The sequence below is a fragment of the Triticum urartu genome, chromosome 3, assembly GCF_003073215.2.
Source record: "Triticum urartu cultivar G1812 chromosome 3, Tu2.1, whole genome shotgun sequence".
Taxonomy (NCBI): Eukaryota; Viridiplantae; Streptophyta; class Magnoliopsida; order Poales; family Poaceae; genus Triticum; species Triticum urartu.
Window position 1 is genome coordinate 222,318,891 of NC_053024.1, and position 15,759 is coordinate 222,334,649.

Sequence of the window (15,759 nt, forward strand, 5' to 3'; positions counted from 1 at the left end):
AACTGGGTGATTATAAAGATGCTCTACAGGTGTCTCCGATGGTGTTTGTTGGGTTGGCATAGATCAAGATTAGGATTTGTCACTCCGTATATCAGAGATGTGTCTATGGACCCTCTCGGTAATGCACATCACTATAAGCCTTGCAAGCAATGTGACTAATAAGTTAGTTACGGGATGATGCATTATGGAACGAGCAAAGAGACCTGCCGGTAATGAGATTGAACTAGGTATGAAGATACCGACGATCAAAATCTCGGGCAAGTAACATACCGATGACAAAGGGAATAACATATGTTGTTATGCGGTTTGGCCGAAGATCTTCGTAGAATAGATAGGAGCCAATATGAGCATCCAGGTTCCGCTATTGGTTATTGACCGGAGATGTGTCTCCGTCATGTCTACATAGTTCTCGAACCCGTAGGGTCCGCATGCTTAACATTCGACGATGATTTGTATTATGAGTTATGTGATTTGATGAACATAAGTTTGTTCGGAGTCCTGGATGAGATCACGGACATGACGAGGAGTCTCTAAATGTTCGAGAGGTAAAGATCGATATATTGGAAGGCTATATTCGGACATCGGAATGGTTCCGAGTGATTCGGGTATTCTTCAGAGTACCGGGGAGTTACGGGAATTCGCCGGGGGAAGTTAATGGGCCTTATTGGGATTTAGTGGAGAGAGGGAAGAAGGGCCACGAGGTGGCGCGCGCCTCCCCCTTGCTCAAACCGAATTGGACAAGGGATGGGGGCACGACCCCCCTTTCCTTCTCGCTCTCCCTCCTTTCCTTCTTTCCTACTATGAAAAGGAAAGGGAATCCTACTAGGACTTGGGAGTCCTAGAAGGACTCCCTACACTTGGCGCGCCCCTAGGAGGGCCGGCCTCTCTCCCTCCCTCCTTTATATACGTGGGCAGGTGGCAACCCAAAGGCACTCCAAGATTTGTCTTAGCCGTGTGCGGTGCCCCCCTCCACAGTTACACACCTCGGTCATATCGTCGTAGTGCTTAGATCGGTTGGATCGGTTGGATCGTGAAGACGTTCGACTACATCAACCGCGTTACTAAACGCTTACGCTTTCGGTCTACGAGGGTACGTGGACACACTCTCCCGTCTCGTTGCTATGCATCTCCTAGATAGATCATACGTGATCGTAGGTAAATTTTTGAAATACTGCGTTCCCCAACATGCTTTACCAAACTTTGACAAACCCTTTGAGATTCATTGCGATGCTAGTGGTAATGGCATAAGAGGTATGTTAATGCAAGAGAAGCGCCCCATAGCTTACTTTAGTGAGAAACTTTTCGGAGCGCAACTCAATTACCCCATCTATGATAAAGAGTTATATGCTTTAGTGCGAGTTTTGCATGAATGGGAACATTATCTTCGTCCTCATGAATTTGCCATCCATACCGACCATGAAACACTTAAATACCTTAAGGGTCAAACTAAGTTGAACAAGCGTCATGCTAAATGGAGTGAATTCATTGAATCTTTTCCTTATGTCATCAAGTACATTAATGGTAAGGAAAATGTTGTGGCGGACGCTCTTTCCCACATATGCATGCTTGTCACCAACCTTGAATTGAATGTCATTGGTTTTGAGCACATAAAATACTTGTATGCGCATGATCCTACTTTTGCTATCCCTTATGCCAAATGTTTGACGCATACATCTTGGGAACGCTATTACATCAAAGATGATTATCTTATGAGAGCTAACAAACTTTGCATCCCCGAGTCTTCTCTTCATTTGTTACTTTTGCAAGAATCTCATGGAGGAGGACTAATGGGATACTTTGGACGCGACAAGACATTTGCTACGCTCTCCAAGAACTATTTTTGGCCCAAGATGTTCCGCGACGTCAACCGCTTCACCAATCGATGCTCTACATGTCGCAAAGCTAAGTCTGAAGCTCAATCCCATGGTCTCTATATGCCTCTTCCAATTCCGTATCAACCATGGGAAGATATTAGCATGTATTTTGTGCTTGGTTTGCCTAGAACTAGAAATGGAAAGGATTCCGTATTTGTTGTTGTGGACCGATTCTCTAAGATGGCTCATTTCATTCCTTGCAACAAGACAGACGATGCTTCACATGTTGCCAATCTTTTTTGTAGGGAAATATTGTGCCTCCATGGAGTACCAAAGACGATAGTCTCGGAGTGCGACGTCAAGTTCCTAAGCTACTTTTGGAAAACCTTATGCGCCAAGATCGGAATCAAGCTATTTTTCTCCAAGGCATACCATCCACAAACCGACGGCCAAACGGAGGTGACCAACCGCACACTCTCCACTCTACTTCGTGTGTTGATCAAGAAGAACATCAAGGAGTGGGAGGAGTGTCTACCCATCACCGAGTACGCCTACAACCGAGCAAAACATTCGACTACCGGCAAGTCCCCCTTCGAGGTCGTCTACGGTTTCAACCCGTTGTCCCCATTGGACATTCTCCCCCGACCACTACAAGAGCGCACAAACATGGACGCGAGTGCCCGAATCAACTATCTCAAGAAGATGCATGAAGATACAAGGCACACCATTGAGCGCCAAGTACAACGACCCACGACCAAGCTCAACCTCAACAAGCACCCTATGGTATTCAACATTGGAGATCTTGTGTGGCTACACCTCCGCAAGGACCGCTTCCCCCATGAACGCAAGTCCAAACTTCTACCATGAGCGGATTGACCCTTCAAGGTGCTTGAACGCTACAACAACAACGCCTACAAGATCGACATTCCACGAGACAAGTACTCCGTGAGCGACATCTTCAATGTCAAAGATATCTCTCCCTACCATGGTGATGAAGATTTTGATCCGAGGTCGAATCTTTCCCAAGGGAAGGGAGATGATGCGGAGCATCCTACGGTCATCCCCATGGACCTACCATCGTCTCACGAAGTGCCAAGAGGACATATGACACGAGCTAGAGCTAGAGCTCTCGAGACCGAGGTGACTTCCTTTCATAGTGATATCACATATGATCCTCTCGAGACATGGCTACTACCTAAGTCCAGAATGTTGTGCATGATCAGGTACCAAGAGGAACCTCCCGAAGATGCACATCAAGGCGGACAAGTCCCCAAGTTCACGGATGAAGAGAACCAATGGAAGGAGTCAAGAACGGCTTCCAGGCCCCGGACATCCGGCCATGACCCCGGACATCCGGCCCCTGGAGCATCGCCCAGAGCAGCCGCCCATCCGCCAAGCACCTACAGGTCCCGGACATCCGGCTCGAGCCTAGAAATCTGGACCAAGCCCGGAAATTCGGTGCCCCCAGTCTCGAATGCGTCAAGGCCAACCTCTCCAGCCCGAACATCCAGCCACCCCAGCCCAGACATCCGGCCCCTCGTGAAAGCCCGGACATCTGGCCCGACGCCCGGACATCCGGCCTCCCCTGTCTGTGCACAGTGTAAGGGCCCGAGGCCTGTGTACCCCTTCGCCCACTTAGACTATATATACTCCTCCTCCTCCCTCTTTCTAGGGTCAGCGTTGTGTTAGCTCATATGTGAGATAGAGCTTCGCTCATCCATCTGGATCTACTCCGTCGCGAGGGACCGACACCTCTTCGGAGAAGATCCACTTGGATTCAAGACCCCTAACGGGAAGACCTCAAGACCTCCTTTCGGAGAAGAACCGGTTACCCTATGTATCGTCCCTTGTTGGATTTGGACCGTGTGATCTCTATGTGTACTTGGATCTAGCATATGTGTGATCGTTTTTGTTGGTTTGAGTGATTCTCTCGTGTTTCCCCTCGTGTTTCCCTTCGTGTTTCCCCTCGTGTTCTTCGCGGGATCCGCTCCTTTCGTGAAAGCTTGGCCATCTAGGGTGCCACCCTACATCAGTAAGCCGGTGGGGAGTAGGTGTACGGGGGTACTGGACGCCGGCGAATGCGGGCGAGGGCATGCGCTGGGCGGGGCTGGCCATGTGGAAAGGTGACGTTGGGGTTGAACCCACTGTGCGCGTCGCCAGGCGAGGGCGCACAGCCCCAGGGAGACACCGGGAATCCAGCCGGCGACCCGACGCCCTGCTGGCTCTAGGCGTGCGGGCCGTGGCCGTCGGGCGGATTCATCATCCCCGCACGAGACACCTCGGCCTGTTCCGCCGTGCGATCCGCCTGCTCGGCCAAGGCAACCGCTGCCGCCAGGGCCGCCCTATCTCGAGTCTTCTTGGCGTTGAGCCTGGTCCGTCGGTCGGTGGTGACAGCCTCCCAGCGCTGAACCTCTACCTTCCAGTCGGCGTTTGACATGCCTGGGGGCTTGGACAGCAGCGCCCTCTGCTTTCTCTGCTTCGGCTGGGCAGCGCTGGCATCGGTGGCGGCGCGAGGGGCGTCGTACTTCTTCGGCGGCATGGCGGCCGGATGGAGGGGAGAAGGAGGAGAATGGCGGGAGAAGGCGGGGGAAGGGGGAGATGGAGGGAAACGGAGGGGGGAAAGCGGGGTGATCGGCGGGAAAAGTTCTTTGTCTCGCCGACAGAGCGGACCCGTGCGCCTTTTTGCTTCTTCCGATGCTCCCAGGCGCCCCCTGGGGGCTTGGGTTCGGCTCGGGTACGCCGGCTATTATTTCGCCCCAAACCGGCGATAATCGAGATCCTGGGGACGCGACTGGGCCGATTTTTCGGCGCCAGCGCAAAAAATAGCCTTGGTGGGCCTTTTGTGGGCGCGGCTGGAGATGCTCTTATAATAGTGGGATATAAGCCCGCTTACATGACATTTTTGCCTATGTGAAAGATAGAGACAATGAAAAAGTAAAGAAATGGGCTCTTATACAAGAGCCAGCCTCTACGCGTGCTCCTTGGTAAAGCATTTAATGAGAAGAAAAAGATAAAGCTAAAGTGAGAAAAGGTTGTGAACTTGTAGCCAACTCTATTGTATGAGTAATTAATAATGCTAACTCTTACTGACAAGGCACATCTATATAGCTAACCGCTGGCTATATTACTCCCTGTTTTTATTTACTTCGCATTTTAGCTTTGCTTAAAGTCAAACTTTGTAAACTTTGACAAAGTTTATAGACAGAAATAATAACATATACAATAACAAATCAATACCACTAGATTCACTATTAAATATACTTTCACATCATATAGATTTGCTATTGTAAATGTCTATATTTCTTCTATAAATTTGGTTAAATTTTATAAAATTTGACTTCTTGCTATTGTAAATATGCAGAGTAAATAAGAACAGAGAAAGTATTAACGATGCTCATGCTCTCATGTGGCAGTGAGGGTGCCCACCCGCACGCTCAACACAAGCACCGCTACACTTAAGCGAGGCCAGAAACGGAGTCTTTTTCTTAATAACGCGATACGCGGCTGTAATCATATTCTTTCGTTGAGTGCTAGGGCAATCTTGTTCCCTGAAAAAAAAACGTGGTTTTGTTATATGCCTAGCTTGTGCTTGCACGGGTATTCGTTCGATCGCCTATCGTTTTAGGCTTCGAACACGATTATTTTTCACTGATTGCGTTGTCACTTTCTTCGATCAAATGTCACTAGTGAATTTTATTATAACCCGAACCAAGAGGGTGCAACACAGAACCTTCTGGAAAGGGTAGAACACCACCAGGAGTAAAATAGAATTGATTTTTGATAAAAAACGAGGAAGCGCTTTGTCCAAGTGGGGCACACTGCATTTGCGCAAAAGCGACGAGCTGCCGCTGCAGCTGCAGCTGCATCGGCTCGCAAAAAGCGGCGGCTGACGTGGATCTGCCACCAGCGATGGTTGGCGCGCAACCGGGTGCACCCGGTCACTGCTCCTCTGTGCTGTGCGTGTGCGCCAGAGATCACGTTCACTGTTTCAGCAACCAATATCTCGGTGCTCAGCCTCAGTGGTAGGACTAGTTGCAAAAATTTCTTACCGCATCCACAGTAGCGGAGAATATTTTCTCTCATGCCTAGGCCTCGTACCTGACCAATAAGTCCAGAACCAATACTAGTTTATTGCATAGGAGTACATGAAAAGAGAACAGAAAAGGAAAATCCTTACTCAGGCCCCTGCCCAAAAGCCAAAATTAGAGACTCAAAACAGGGTTAGTACTAATAACCAAATGGACTTGCTCGGGTTAGGATAATCGTGTGCGTGATTCATTGGAAGAAAGAAAGTAGATAATCTTTTGCGTGAGTGCATTGCCTTTGTGACTTTTACCGGCTGCCCCGGTGCAAAAGCCCCAAAAGTAGGCCTAGGCTAGGCTGCACTTTTGGCTCGCCCATCCACGCACAATTATTTGTGGGACTTCCGGCTCCAGTTCGCTCACCGCCTACTCCAACCCGCCTGACCCAGCCCCAGGCCCAGTGACATGCCATACACCCACCACCCGAGATCGGGACGCCGCCATGGCCGCGCTTAGGGACCGGGGGTACGCCGCCATTAAGCTCTTCGGCCGCACCATCCCGCTCCTCGACGCCGCGGCCGAGGTTAGTTGGGAATCTTCCTTTTCCTTGGACGGGGCGGGGGACTTCTCCGGTTCCTTTCAATTGCCGATGTGATGCGCTCTTCTTCTTTCTTGGCGGCTTTTGTGCTGTCAATTGTGCGGCTGGTTTTGTTAGGTCTTTGCGGTTGCAGCTTCGTTTTTTTTTTTTTTGGAAAGGTGGCATTGCAGCTCCGTCTTCCCCTCCCAATAACCCACCGGTTAATTATGTTTGTCTCCACCATTCAATTACGTTTCTTGGTCTTCCTAACTAGGGTTCATGCAATTAATTTCATGCTATCTTTGTGTCCTACACTACCGAGGGCCTTCTTGATTTGACAAGATGTAGACAGCGGTGCCTTGGATTGGTATGTGCTACCAGCCTGCTTGTCCTTGATAGTCTCCATCTTGAAAAGGTGTACTAAAAGGAAACAGTTCTCTATCGAGAAAGGAAACGGTTAAATAAATCCCTATGTCCATAAGGATTTTATTTAGCCTTTCCTTGCCAAATGAAAAATGGAACTTCAACTTCTTTGATCAAATCCGTTTGCACTGAGATTGTTAAGATAAAATTCATCTTTATTAGTAAGACTAAGCCGGTATTTTGCCCGGTGGCTACGAAAGCCCAATAGAATCTAAATGCTTAGGGCCTGTTTGGTACTGCTCTGCTCCACGAAAATCAGTTTTACTTCACTAAATCCACTTTGGAGCAGTTTCATACAGGAGTTGCAGCTCCACCAAAGAGACCAAAGAGAATGTTTGGCTTCCAGTTAACTCTAGCTTCAAGAATGGGAATTTGGTGAAAAAGGATCTATTTGATTGGCTGACGTGAGGAGAAACGAAAGGGTATCCACCTACTGATGGCAGTGGTGGGTAATTTTTCCCCAACTCCAGCTTTTGGAGTTTTTTGGAGCACCCCTTGAAGAGTTTCACAAAAAAACAGGGAGTTGGACCCCATATTCTATTTTTTTTATGAAGTGGCATATTGTGAAGTTATCCTGTTTGGCTTGTGTTTTCTAGATCGGAGCTGAATTTTAGGAAACAATAATTGCAGTTGTAGAAAAACATTGCTTCTACTCTAATGTTGAACTAGAGGGAAGCTTGGTTTGCAAACAGTTTTGCTATGGACCTCCAAAATCAGTTTATGTCTTGTCTTTGGAGTGTCAAAACCGGTGCTCATGAAATTCATTTATGCTTCATGATAGAACCAAAGCTATGCCAACCAGTTGGAATTATTATTTAATTCAACACATCTGTCATAGATACTGATCAACATAGCTTCAAGCGAATCATGTAATATTATATGTCCATTTTAACCGATATAAAATACCAAACTAATTACACCAAATGATTTTGCAACCTACGTGGAAATGCCAAGCCTACTCATGTGCATATCGTGTTATAGGTAAATACATGCAAAGTAGTCAATGGTTCTGGTACTTTTGTCATAAGTAGCTCCAGCTCTTAATCTAGTCCATGGCAGAGCCAGGATTTTGAAGATCGTTGTTTGATTTATTATTTTTTACTAGCTCTTTGAAGGTTCCTATAAGAAATTACTGCAGTTCGGATCCATAATTTTGTCTGATTGTTACAAAGGGTTATTTTAAGAAATTACTGCATATGGAGTATACATTGACCAGCTCTATCTTGCCCCTGTACATAGATTTTTTTTTGTTAAAACAAGTATAGTGTGTTGCTAGTATTTACTATTTAGGCAGTTGTGCAAAAAGGGAAATGATATATAGATAGGGACCGTGATGGGGTCAAGGACTTACCGGAGGAGCTTTTCGTTGGCCCATTGTGCAGTGAAGACTGATAAAAATCTCCCAAAAACACTTGCCGTGCAAATTTATACTACATACAAACTCAATATACTCTTTTGCAAAAGAAGAGCTGGGTACCCTTGCACCATGGTAGTACCACCTTGGATTAGTGCTTTATCGTGAAACAGAAGTGCCTTACAATTCCTCCAGTAACACCCCTGGTTCCTTGAAAGGTAGTTCTTAACCCCAAGTATGAAAGAGTTCCACGATTGCAAGTATAACAGAGAAACGGACAACTGAATATTATAAAGAAAGGGGCAGTACACGGGGGAAATTATTGGTGATATGAGTCAACGCTTAACACCTGAACATGAACAAACATAGTGAGGCATGGAATTCATGGATAAACATGAAACTATATTGTACATGACTGAATAATGTGTTGCTTGTTTAAATCAGCTATGATATCAAGTAGATGTTATGACATCACATAATTTTAGCAGCTGCTATGATAATATCTTCCGTAGTCTCATACTCTCTTATGCCAGCGGTGTCTGCATTGTTTCCAGTATGCCATATTTTAACAGTAACCTGATCAGCATTGATTTTTTGTAAAACTTTAACTTCTTATTGCCTATGTTTGTAGCTAACTCAACATGAACTATGCTCAATTTTGCATTCTCTCTGTCGGCACTATAAAAATTATGGTATACCAATTTGAATTATCTATTTCATGCATGTTAAATAATATTTTTCAGGTTGTCACCAAGCTTGGAAATGATGCAAACAGCAATGATGTCATGCCTTGTGTCTCAAACAAGCTTTTGAATGTCGAAGCAACTCCTTTCTGTTCCAAGAATAGAGAGCAGAATGATCAAGCTATCAGCAAACATGGGGTGGAAGTGAGAACTGGTTTCAAATCTGAGGAGATTAAAACTGGGTCTGATGGATCTGGCCAAGACAAGGTACTCAAGAAGCCTGATATAATCGTGCCATGCCCTCGCTGCAATAGCATGGAAACAAAGTTCTGCTACTTCAATAATTACAATGTTAGCCAGCCTAGGCACTTCTGCAGGAATTGCCAGAGGTATTGGACCGCTGGTGGAAATATTAGGAATGTCCCTGTAGGTTCTGGAAGACGCAGAAATAAGCATGCCTCTCACTTCCGCCATGCTATGATGTCGTGTGATGCTAACATAGCTGCTCCCGGAGATGTTTCCAATGAGATCCACCATCTAGCTCTTCCACTTTTACCGCAGGTTCTTCCAGGGCCAATTAAAGAAAATAAAACAGTAAAGGAGTTCGGATCTCAAGTGCCAGTTTGTAAGCCTATGTCCTCAATCCATAATATTGAAGAACAGAAGGATACTCACCTTGTTGCCTTGGCCTCTGGTGATAATAGCGAAGAACAATCATGTCCATCTCCAGCGACAGTGTCGGGTTGCTCAGAAAATCAGACGCCGGATAGCGCAGTTAAAAAAGAACCAAGCAATGTGTTAGGATACTATAATGGCATCACATTGCCTCACCCTCACGGACCTGCTTTGGTGTTTCCCTGGAGTCCTGGATGGAACAGTATTGCTGTAATGGCAGCTGCTCAGTGCTCAACAGAGCCCATTCAAGGGTTGGAAAATGTGAAGCACGGTCTGCCGCCGTGGGCGCCTCCATTGATGATGGCAGCTCCAGGAATTTGCACGCCTGTTGTTCCCTTTCCTATGATGCCACCACCACTTTGGAGCTGCATTCCTGGTTGGCCTAATGGAATGTGGAGTTCACCATGTCCTGGAAATAATGGCCCTCCAAACAAAATCACATGCTCAGAGGACAATTCTCCTACACTTGGAAAGCATTCAAGAGAATCAGACCTGCAAGAAGAGAATAGGGAAAACAACGTACAGGTCCCTAAAACTCTAAGAATTGATGACCCAGCTGAGGCCACAAAGAGTTCGGTCCGGGATACTCTAGGCATCAAACCTGATGAGAAAGGCATGTTTAAGCCTTTACAGATGAAGGTTCTAAAAAATGACAAGACACCAGAATCTCCACAGGCTCTGCAGGCCAATCCAGCGGCCTTTTTGCGCTCTCAGTCGTTTCAGGAGAGGACTTGAGAAGCTTGATCTTTTGTTTCTAACCAATGCCATCAGCCACCAATGAATGTTGTTGGGGGATATGCCCAGTATGGTCAGTGTTTTTTGCAGGGCATCGTCTTGAGTTTATATGTTCCTAGACTGCAAGCACTCCTACAGCCAACTCAAATCAATTAAAGATCTACCAGTGCTCAACTTTTTGTTCAGCCATTGTGTAGGTTGGTGAGATGTTTCTGCTTCTTCAGGGAGTATATTTATGTAAAACATGCAGCGAGTTTTCTAAGCACTGGTCAAGTTTGGAAAGTGGCATGGTTCATCGAAATGGTCAGCGAAACATAGAGAACTATGGTCTGCTGGAATTCAGAGCATGCTCCATCTGCAAGCATGAGACCTATAGCCCTTACATTGATGAAGCCAAAATGTTAATTATGATGTTCTCTTCCGTTTTAGGAGGATTGATGCTCTGATGTTTGTATGTAGCTAACATGTTCTCAAGTTTATGAAATGATTGTTATGCTAACCTTCGCCAAATGCTTAATTCAGGAACCGAAATGGAACCAACTTTGTTTGATCTAGACAAATCTGAATATAGTATGTGATGTGAACCATAGGTGCTCATGTGCCCATTGTATGCTCAACATATCTAAGTGCGTTTATAAAAAAAGGGTTAGACCAGTACGAGCAACAATGGCACAAAACATATGAGCAACAATACATATTTCAGATAGAAGAATAAGTGATAATATACATCGCAGTATTCACCCATTCACCTTATGACTGATGGTGGACACCACACACCAGGGCACAAATTCTTGGTCGTCAACAATTTCTATTTCCTTTTCGGTGAATGTTAGATAGAATACATACACACACACCCTGGAGACTAAATCTATTGCCGTTAACAAATGAATGGCCCGTATACACACCGAAAGGGCAGAAACGAACAAACGAAACAGAATATAAGAACAGTAACGCTATATGCAATTCCCCTGCAAGGGTCATGAAAACGTTCGCATTGGAATTTCCGAACGATTCACCTGATTTAAAGCCTCAAACTTCTCTATTTCTCGGCCGATTTGAATATCACTGGGAACAAAATGCTCCGTGAAAGCCTTGATTGCAAAATGTGGGATCATTGCTGTGACAACAATGATAAGCAGCAGTAACCAAAACAAGCCTTGCCCCATTATGTGATAGATGGCCCTGAAATTAGTGTTTGGTGTCAGTTGGTTGCATCTATTATAGATAATCATAAACAAGAGCAACAGGTGTTGCACTTATCAGAAATCCTACTCAAGAAAACATGGGCAAATAGCTCATTTTACTTGTAAGAAGCCCAGAGATGCTTGCAAGGAAAAAGACAGCGTTTAATCTATGTATTCTAAAAGAATTATAGTGCAAAGGAAATAAACAAAATGTTATGCTGGAATGAAACAAAAGAGCAAGGGCCATGCGCACGGGTGAGATGCTGCCTGTTGATTTATTATCACAAGGGACATCTTGAATCAGAAACTACATATCACAAGCTCGGCCTCCCAATTGCAGTTATAACAGCTCAAGGTTTATTTCGTTTCTTCGGAGAACTCATCTCTTATAAAATAAACACATGTTGCAGGAAACTTGCAATCAATATGTCCGATGGAGAAAACAGTCAGAATACCTTTAAAGGTTTTAAAGACTACTGCATCTTTTTTGTCAACTTCACAGCTATTGCATGGAATACAAAAATAATGGCATCGGTAATAAGATGTGGGAGATGAAGCACTTACCCATAACCAGGAAGAACCCATATCGAATCTATCACAAATAGACAAATCACTGTTGCTGCTATCGTCCCCCATACGAACGCATGTATAATCCAATTCCACCGAATGATGTCCATGGCCAATTGCATATTTACAACGATGACTGATGCAAGTGCCCACAAATCTCCAAGACTAGACATGCCTATAGTACTTTGTCGATATGCAAAATACGGTATGTAGAACACAACCAAACTCTGCCAAAGTGCTTCAAGCATATTGAGGACAAACAAATTCAAATTATACTTCTCATCCCGTTGGCCAGATCCATAAAGCTTTGGGTAAGCTAGCAGTGTTGACTTGCTAAGATCCTTGTCAAGAATACCAACAACAATTGTTGGAAGGGATGTATAAAGCACAGTATACAGGAGACTACTCCATTCGGTGATAGCAGTCGTCAAAGTGAATGATGTATAAAGCACATACCTGAGATTACATCATAAGCATTATTTTTGGGGGCTATATTTTTTTTACTATCCATGCAAAAAATAGGAAAATAAAGAGGTGCTCCATAACATACTTTTTGAATAATTCAACCGACTATGACAAAAAATTATGGTCATAATTTCTGACCATAAAATTATTATCATATCACCGCAAAAAAATATATGGTCATAAATTTATAATGCCAAGGTACACATCTTATATGTAACACTAGAAAATTATAGGTCGCCGCATTTTCCAGATTAGATTAATGATATAGATGATTTCAATAGCCGCCAAGTTGTTTTCTGACCAAAACCAGTAGTAACATTTTCCCAAGTAATGAAGTATTTATCCCCTCTAAAAAAACCTTACCAGAAAAGAACCAAGACAAATGTGGCATTCTTGTAGAAGTTGTAAAGGATCATGTAACCCATCCTTTGATAATTCCAGTGACCATGAACTAATAGAAGAGGAACCAAGAATCTGAATTGTCCCATAGAAAAATCTGATGCCATAACAGCTTGTCCTCCTTCTTGGCCACTGATACCAACCCCAACATCAGCCATTTGGATCATTGAAACATCATTTGCTCCTGAATGTCACAGGTTAAGTAAACAGTATTAATAATGCACACGTTGTCTCCTAAATAAAAATGGAACATAATAGAGGAAGCAGGAGGGTATACCATCACCAATTGCTAAGGTCATATCATCTGTCCTGTTTTTGATAAGTGCAACTATGCCTGCCTTTTGTAGAGGAGCCACTCGACAACATAAGACAACACTACATTCTGTTGCTACTTTGAAAAGCTATCACAACAGAATAAGACAGACCATGTGTCAGTTATGGCATCTTTATAAGATGGTCTTATCACAGAGAAGGACAAAAGAAAATTTGTACAGCATTTGATAGAACTACATATGGACACATGCATATTAGGTTTGACTGAAGTCAAACTTCGTAAAGTTTGACCAAGTTTATAGAAAAAAATAAAAATATTTATCATAAAAAATCAAAATGATGTGAAAGTACATTCAATAATGAATCTAATGTTATTGATTTGTTATTGTACATGTTAATATCTTTGTTTATAAACTTTGTCAAAGTTTACAAAGCTTGACTTTGACCAAAGCTAATACGCAGACTAAAGAAAAAAGGAGGGAGTACCTCTTCTTGCAACTCTGTCTCAAGTATGTAAACAAGGCTGTTACCGTCCACAATCAAAGCAAGAACTGTACCAGAAGATTCTGATGCTAACACTGGATACGGTGAGCCAATTGACAAAGCAACTCTGTGCTCCTTAGTTCTTGCAAGTGCTTCCTCGAGACTTTTCTTGCAAGACTCCTTAGAATTGTTATTTATCACAATTTGTGTCATGTCATTCGTCAGCAGCTTACAAGAGTAGCCAATAGAAATTGCTGTCTCCTGCTTATCCCCTGTTAAAATCCAAACTTTCATGCCTGCTTGCCGAAGAGATTCTATTGCTTCTGGTACCCCATCTTGAAGCTTATCTTCAATCCCAGAGGCCCCCAATATGTGGATATTGCACTCTACGTTGGCTGCAATTGATCGGAGTAAATTTCCCCTGCCAAGTACTGCTGTGCTAGCCTTCTCATATGCCAACTGCCACTCCTCAAATTCAGGTTGACTCAATTCACGCATACCAACAACAAGAGTTCTTAGGCCAAGTGATGAATATTTGTGGAGATGTGCCTCTGTAGCACGAACATTGTCCAGCTCTAATGATTTGTTGATAATTCCAAACATTGAACTGTCTGCACCTTTGACATATAACTTAACAGTCTTATCAGGGCAGCCGACAATGACAGACATCCTCTTACGATCACTATCAAACTCATGAAGTCCTAATATATCAAATCTGCACATTACATACCGGCAGGATACATCAGAACTGTAAGCCAAGCGTGCTAATGATCTATTGAATCAAAACTGGCACGTAAAGGATATGAGATACTCCCTCCGTCCGAAAAAGCTTGTCCCTCAAATGGATGTATCTAGCATCAAGTTAGTGCTAGGATGTATCTGTTAGACCTTTGAACCTGAGCATTGATAGTTGTGGATGACACTAGGAGAGTTTGGGACAATTTTCGTTGGTTTATTTCTCACACAATGCCATACCAACCTGAGGGGTTGGGGTTACATACTTATAGGCTGCTAGCCAGCCAAGCATATGCTGAGATGCCAGTCTAAGATGCTAGTCTAAGATGCCAGTCTAAGATGCTATCCTAACTACCAGTCCTTGATGGTCAGGAACTCTATCCTAACTGCCACAAGGACCATGTGCTGCAGCCCCACAAGGACCATGTGCTGCAGCCCCACAACGACCCTAGTACACAGACTTATCCAACATTCTCCCCCTAAGTCTTGTACGTCGTCTTGTGGGAGTGTTGAATCATCCCGATCCTGGAGCAAAGCTCGAGGAACTTGACCCTCCCAAGAGGCTTGGTGAGCAGGTCTGCGAGCTGATCCTTGGTGTTGATGTAGCTCGCCTCGATGCTCCCTTCTTCCACACAGCTGCGGATGAAGTGGTACCTCAGCCGGATGTGCTTGCTCCGTTCGTGGAACACGGGGTTCTTTGCCAGGGCCAGGGCGGACTTGCTGTCCACCAGGAGCTGCACCGTTCTGGTGTCTTGAACGAGAAGATCACCAAGCAGTCGAGCGAGCCAAAGCGCCTGAGTGCAGGCGGTGGAGGCCGTATGTACTCAGCCTCACAGCTAGACAGGGCCACCACCTTCTCCTTGACTGATTGCCAGCTCACGAGACACTTGCCGAGGAAGAGGAGGATCCCGCTCGTGCTCTTGCTGGTGTCGATGTCGCCGGCGTGGTCGCTGTCGTTGTACCCGACGAAGTGTGCTGCCCCAGGACACCTAGGGTAGTGGAGGCCGTGGTCGAGGGTCCCTGCTATGTAGCGGATGATCCTCTTCACTGCCTGCTGGTGTTCCGACGTCGGTCGCTCCATGAACCGACTGACATAGCCGACGGAGAATGCTAGGTCCGGCCGTGTGTGGGTGAGGTAGCGAAGGCTCCCCACAAGGCGTCAGTACTAGCATCCACTTGCCGTATGTACTCAGCCTCACAGCTAGACAGGGCCACCACCTGCTCCTTGACTGATTGCCAGCTCACGAGACACTTGCCGAGGAAGAGGAGGATCCCGCTCGTGCTCTTGCTGGTGTCGATGTCGCCGGCGTGGTCGCTGTCGCTGTACCCGACGAAGTGTGCTGCCCCAGGACACCTAGGGTAGTGGAGGC

General features: G+C 45.2%; 2 protein-coding genes across 2 annotated transcripts; one reads left to right on the forward strand and one right to left on the reverse strand.

Annotated features, from left to right (window-relative positions):
- Nucleotides 1-6,208: 6,208 nt before the first annotated feature.
- LOC125543675 (cyclic dof factor 3-like) lies at nucleotides 6,209-10,782 on the forward strand. The gene is made up of 2 exons (XM_048707102.1): nucleotides 6,209-6,419; nucleotides 8,934-10,782. Exons 1-2 carry the CDS (start codon nucleotides 6,339-6,341, stop codon nucleotides 10,281-10,283), a joined length of 1,431 nt encoding a protein of 476 aa, XP_048563059.1. The 5' UTR covers nucleotides 6,209-6,338; the 3' UTR covers nucleotides 10,284-10,782.
- Nucleotides 10,783-11,074: 292 nt separating this feature from the next.
- On the reverse strand, nucleotides 11,075-14,524 carry LOC125543674 (phospholipid-transporting ATPase 1-like). The gene is made up of 5 exons (XM_048707101.1): nucleotides 13,658-14,524; nucleotides 13,176-13,299; nucleotides 12,863-13,082; nucleotides 12,032-12,490; nucleotides 11,075-11,465 (listed from the first exon to the last, which is right to left on the reverse strand). Exons 1-5 carry the CDS (start codon nucleotides 14,375-14,377, stop codon nucleotides 11,261-11,263), a joined length of 1,728 nt encoding a protein of 575 aa, XP_048563058.1. The 5' UTR covers nucleotides 14,378-14,524; the 3' UTR covers nucleotides 11,075-11,260.
- Nucleotides 14,525-15,759: the final 1,235 nt, after the last annotated feature.

Coding starts and splice junctions, on each gene's coding strand:
- LOC125543675 (XM_048707102.1), top strand. CDS start 6,339: ATGGCCGCGCTTAGGGACCGGGGGTACGCCGCCATTAAGCTCTTCGGC. Junction 6,420..8,933: donor TCCTCGACGCCGCGGCCGAG/GTTAGTTGGGAA, acceptor AATATTTTTCAG/GTTGTCACCAAGCTTGGAAA.
- LOC125543674 (XM_048707101.1), bottom strand. CDS start 14,377: ATGTGCAGATTTGATATATTAGGACTTCATGAGTTTGATAGTGATCGT. Junction 13,300..13,657: donor AGACAGAGTTGCAAGAAGAG/GTACTCCCTCCT, acceptor CTGTTGTGATAG/CTTTTCAAAGTAGCAACAGA. Junction 11,466..12,031: donor TGGGTTCTTCCTGGTTATGG/GTAAGTGCTTCA, acceptor CACTAATTTCAG/GGCCATCTATCACATAATGG.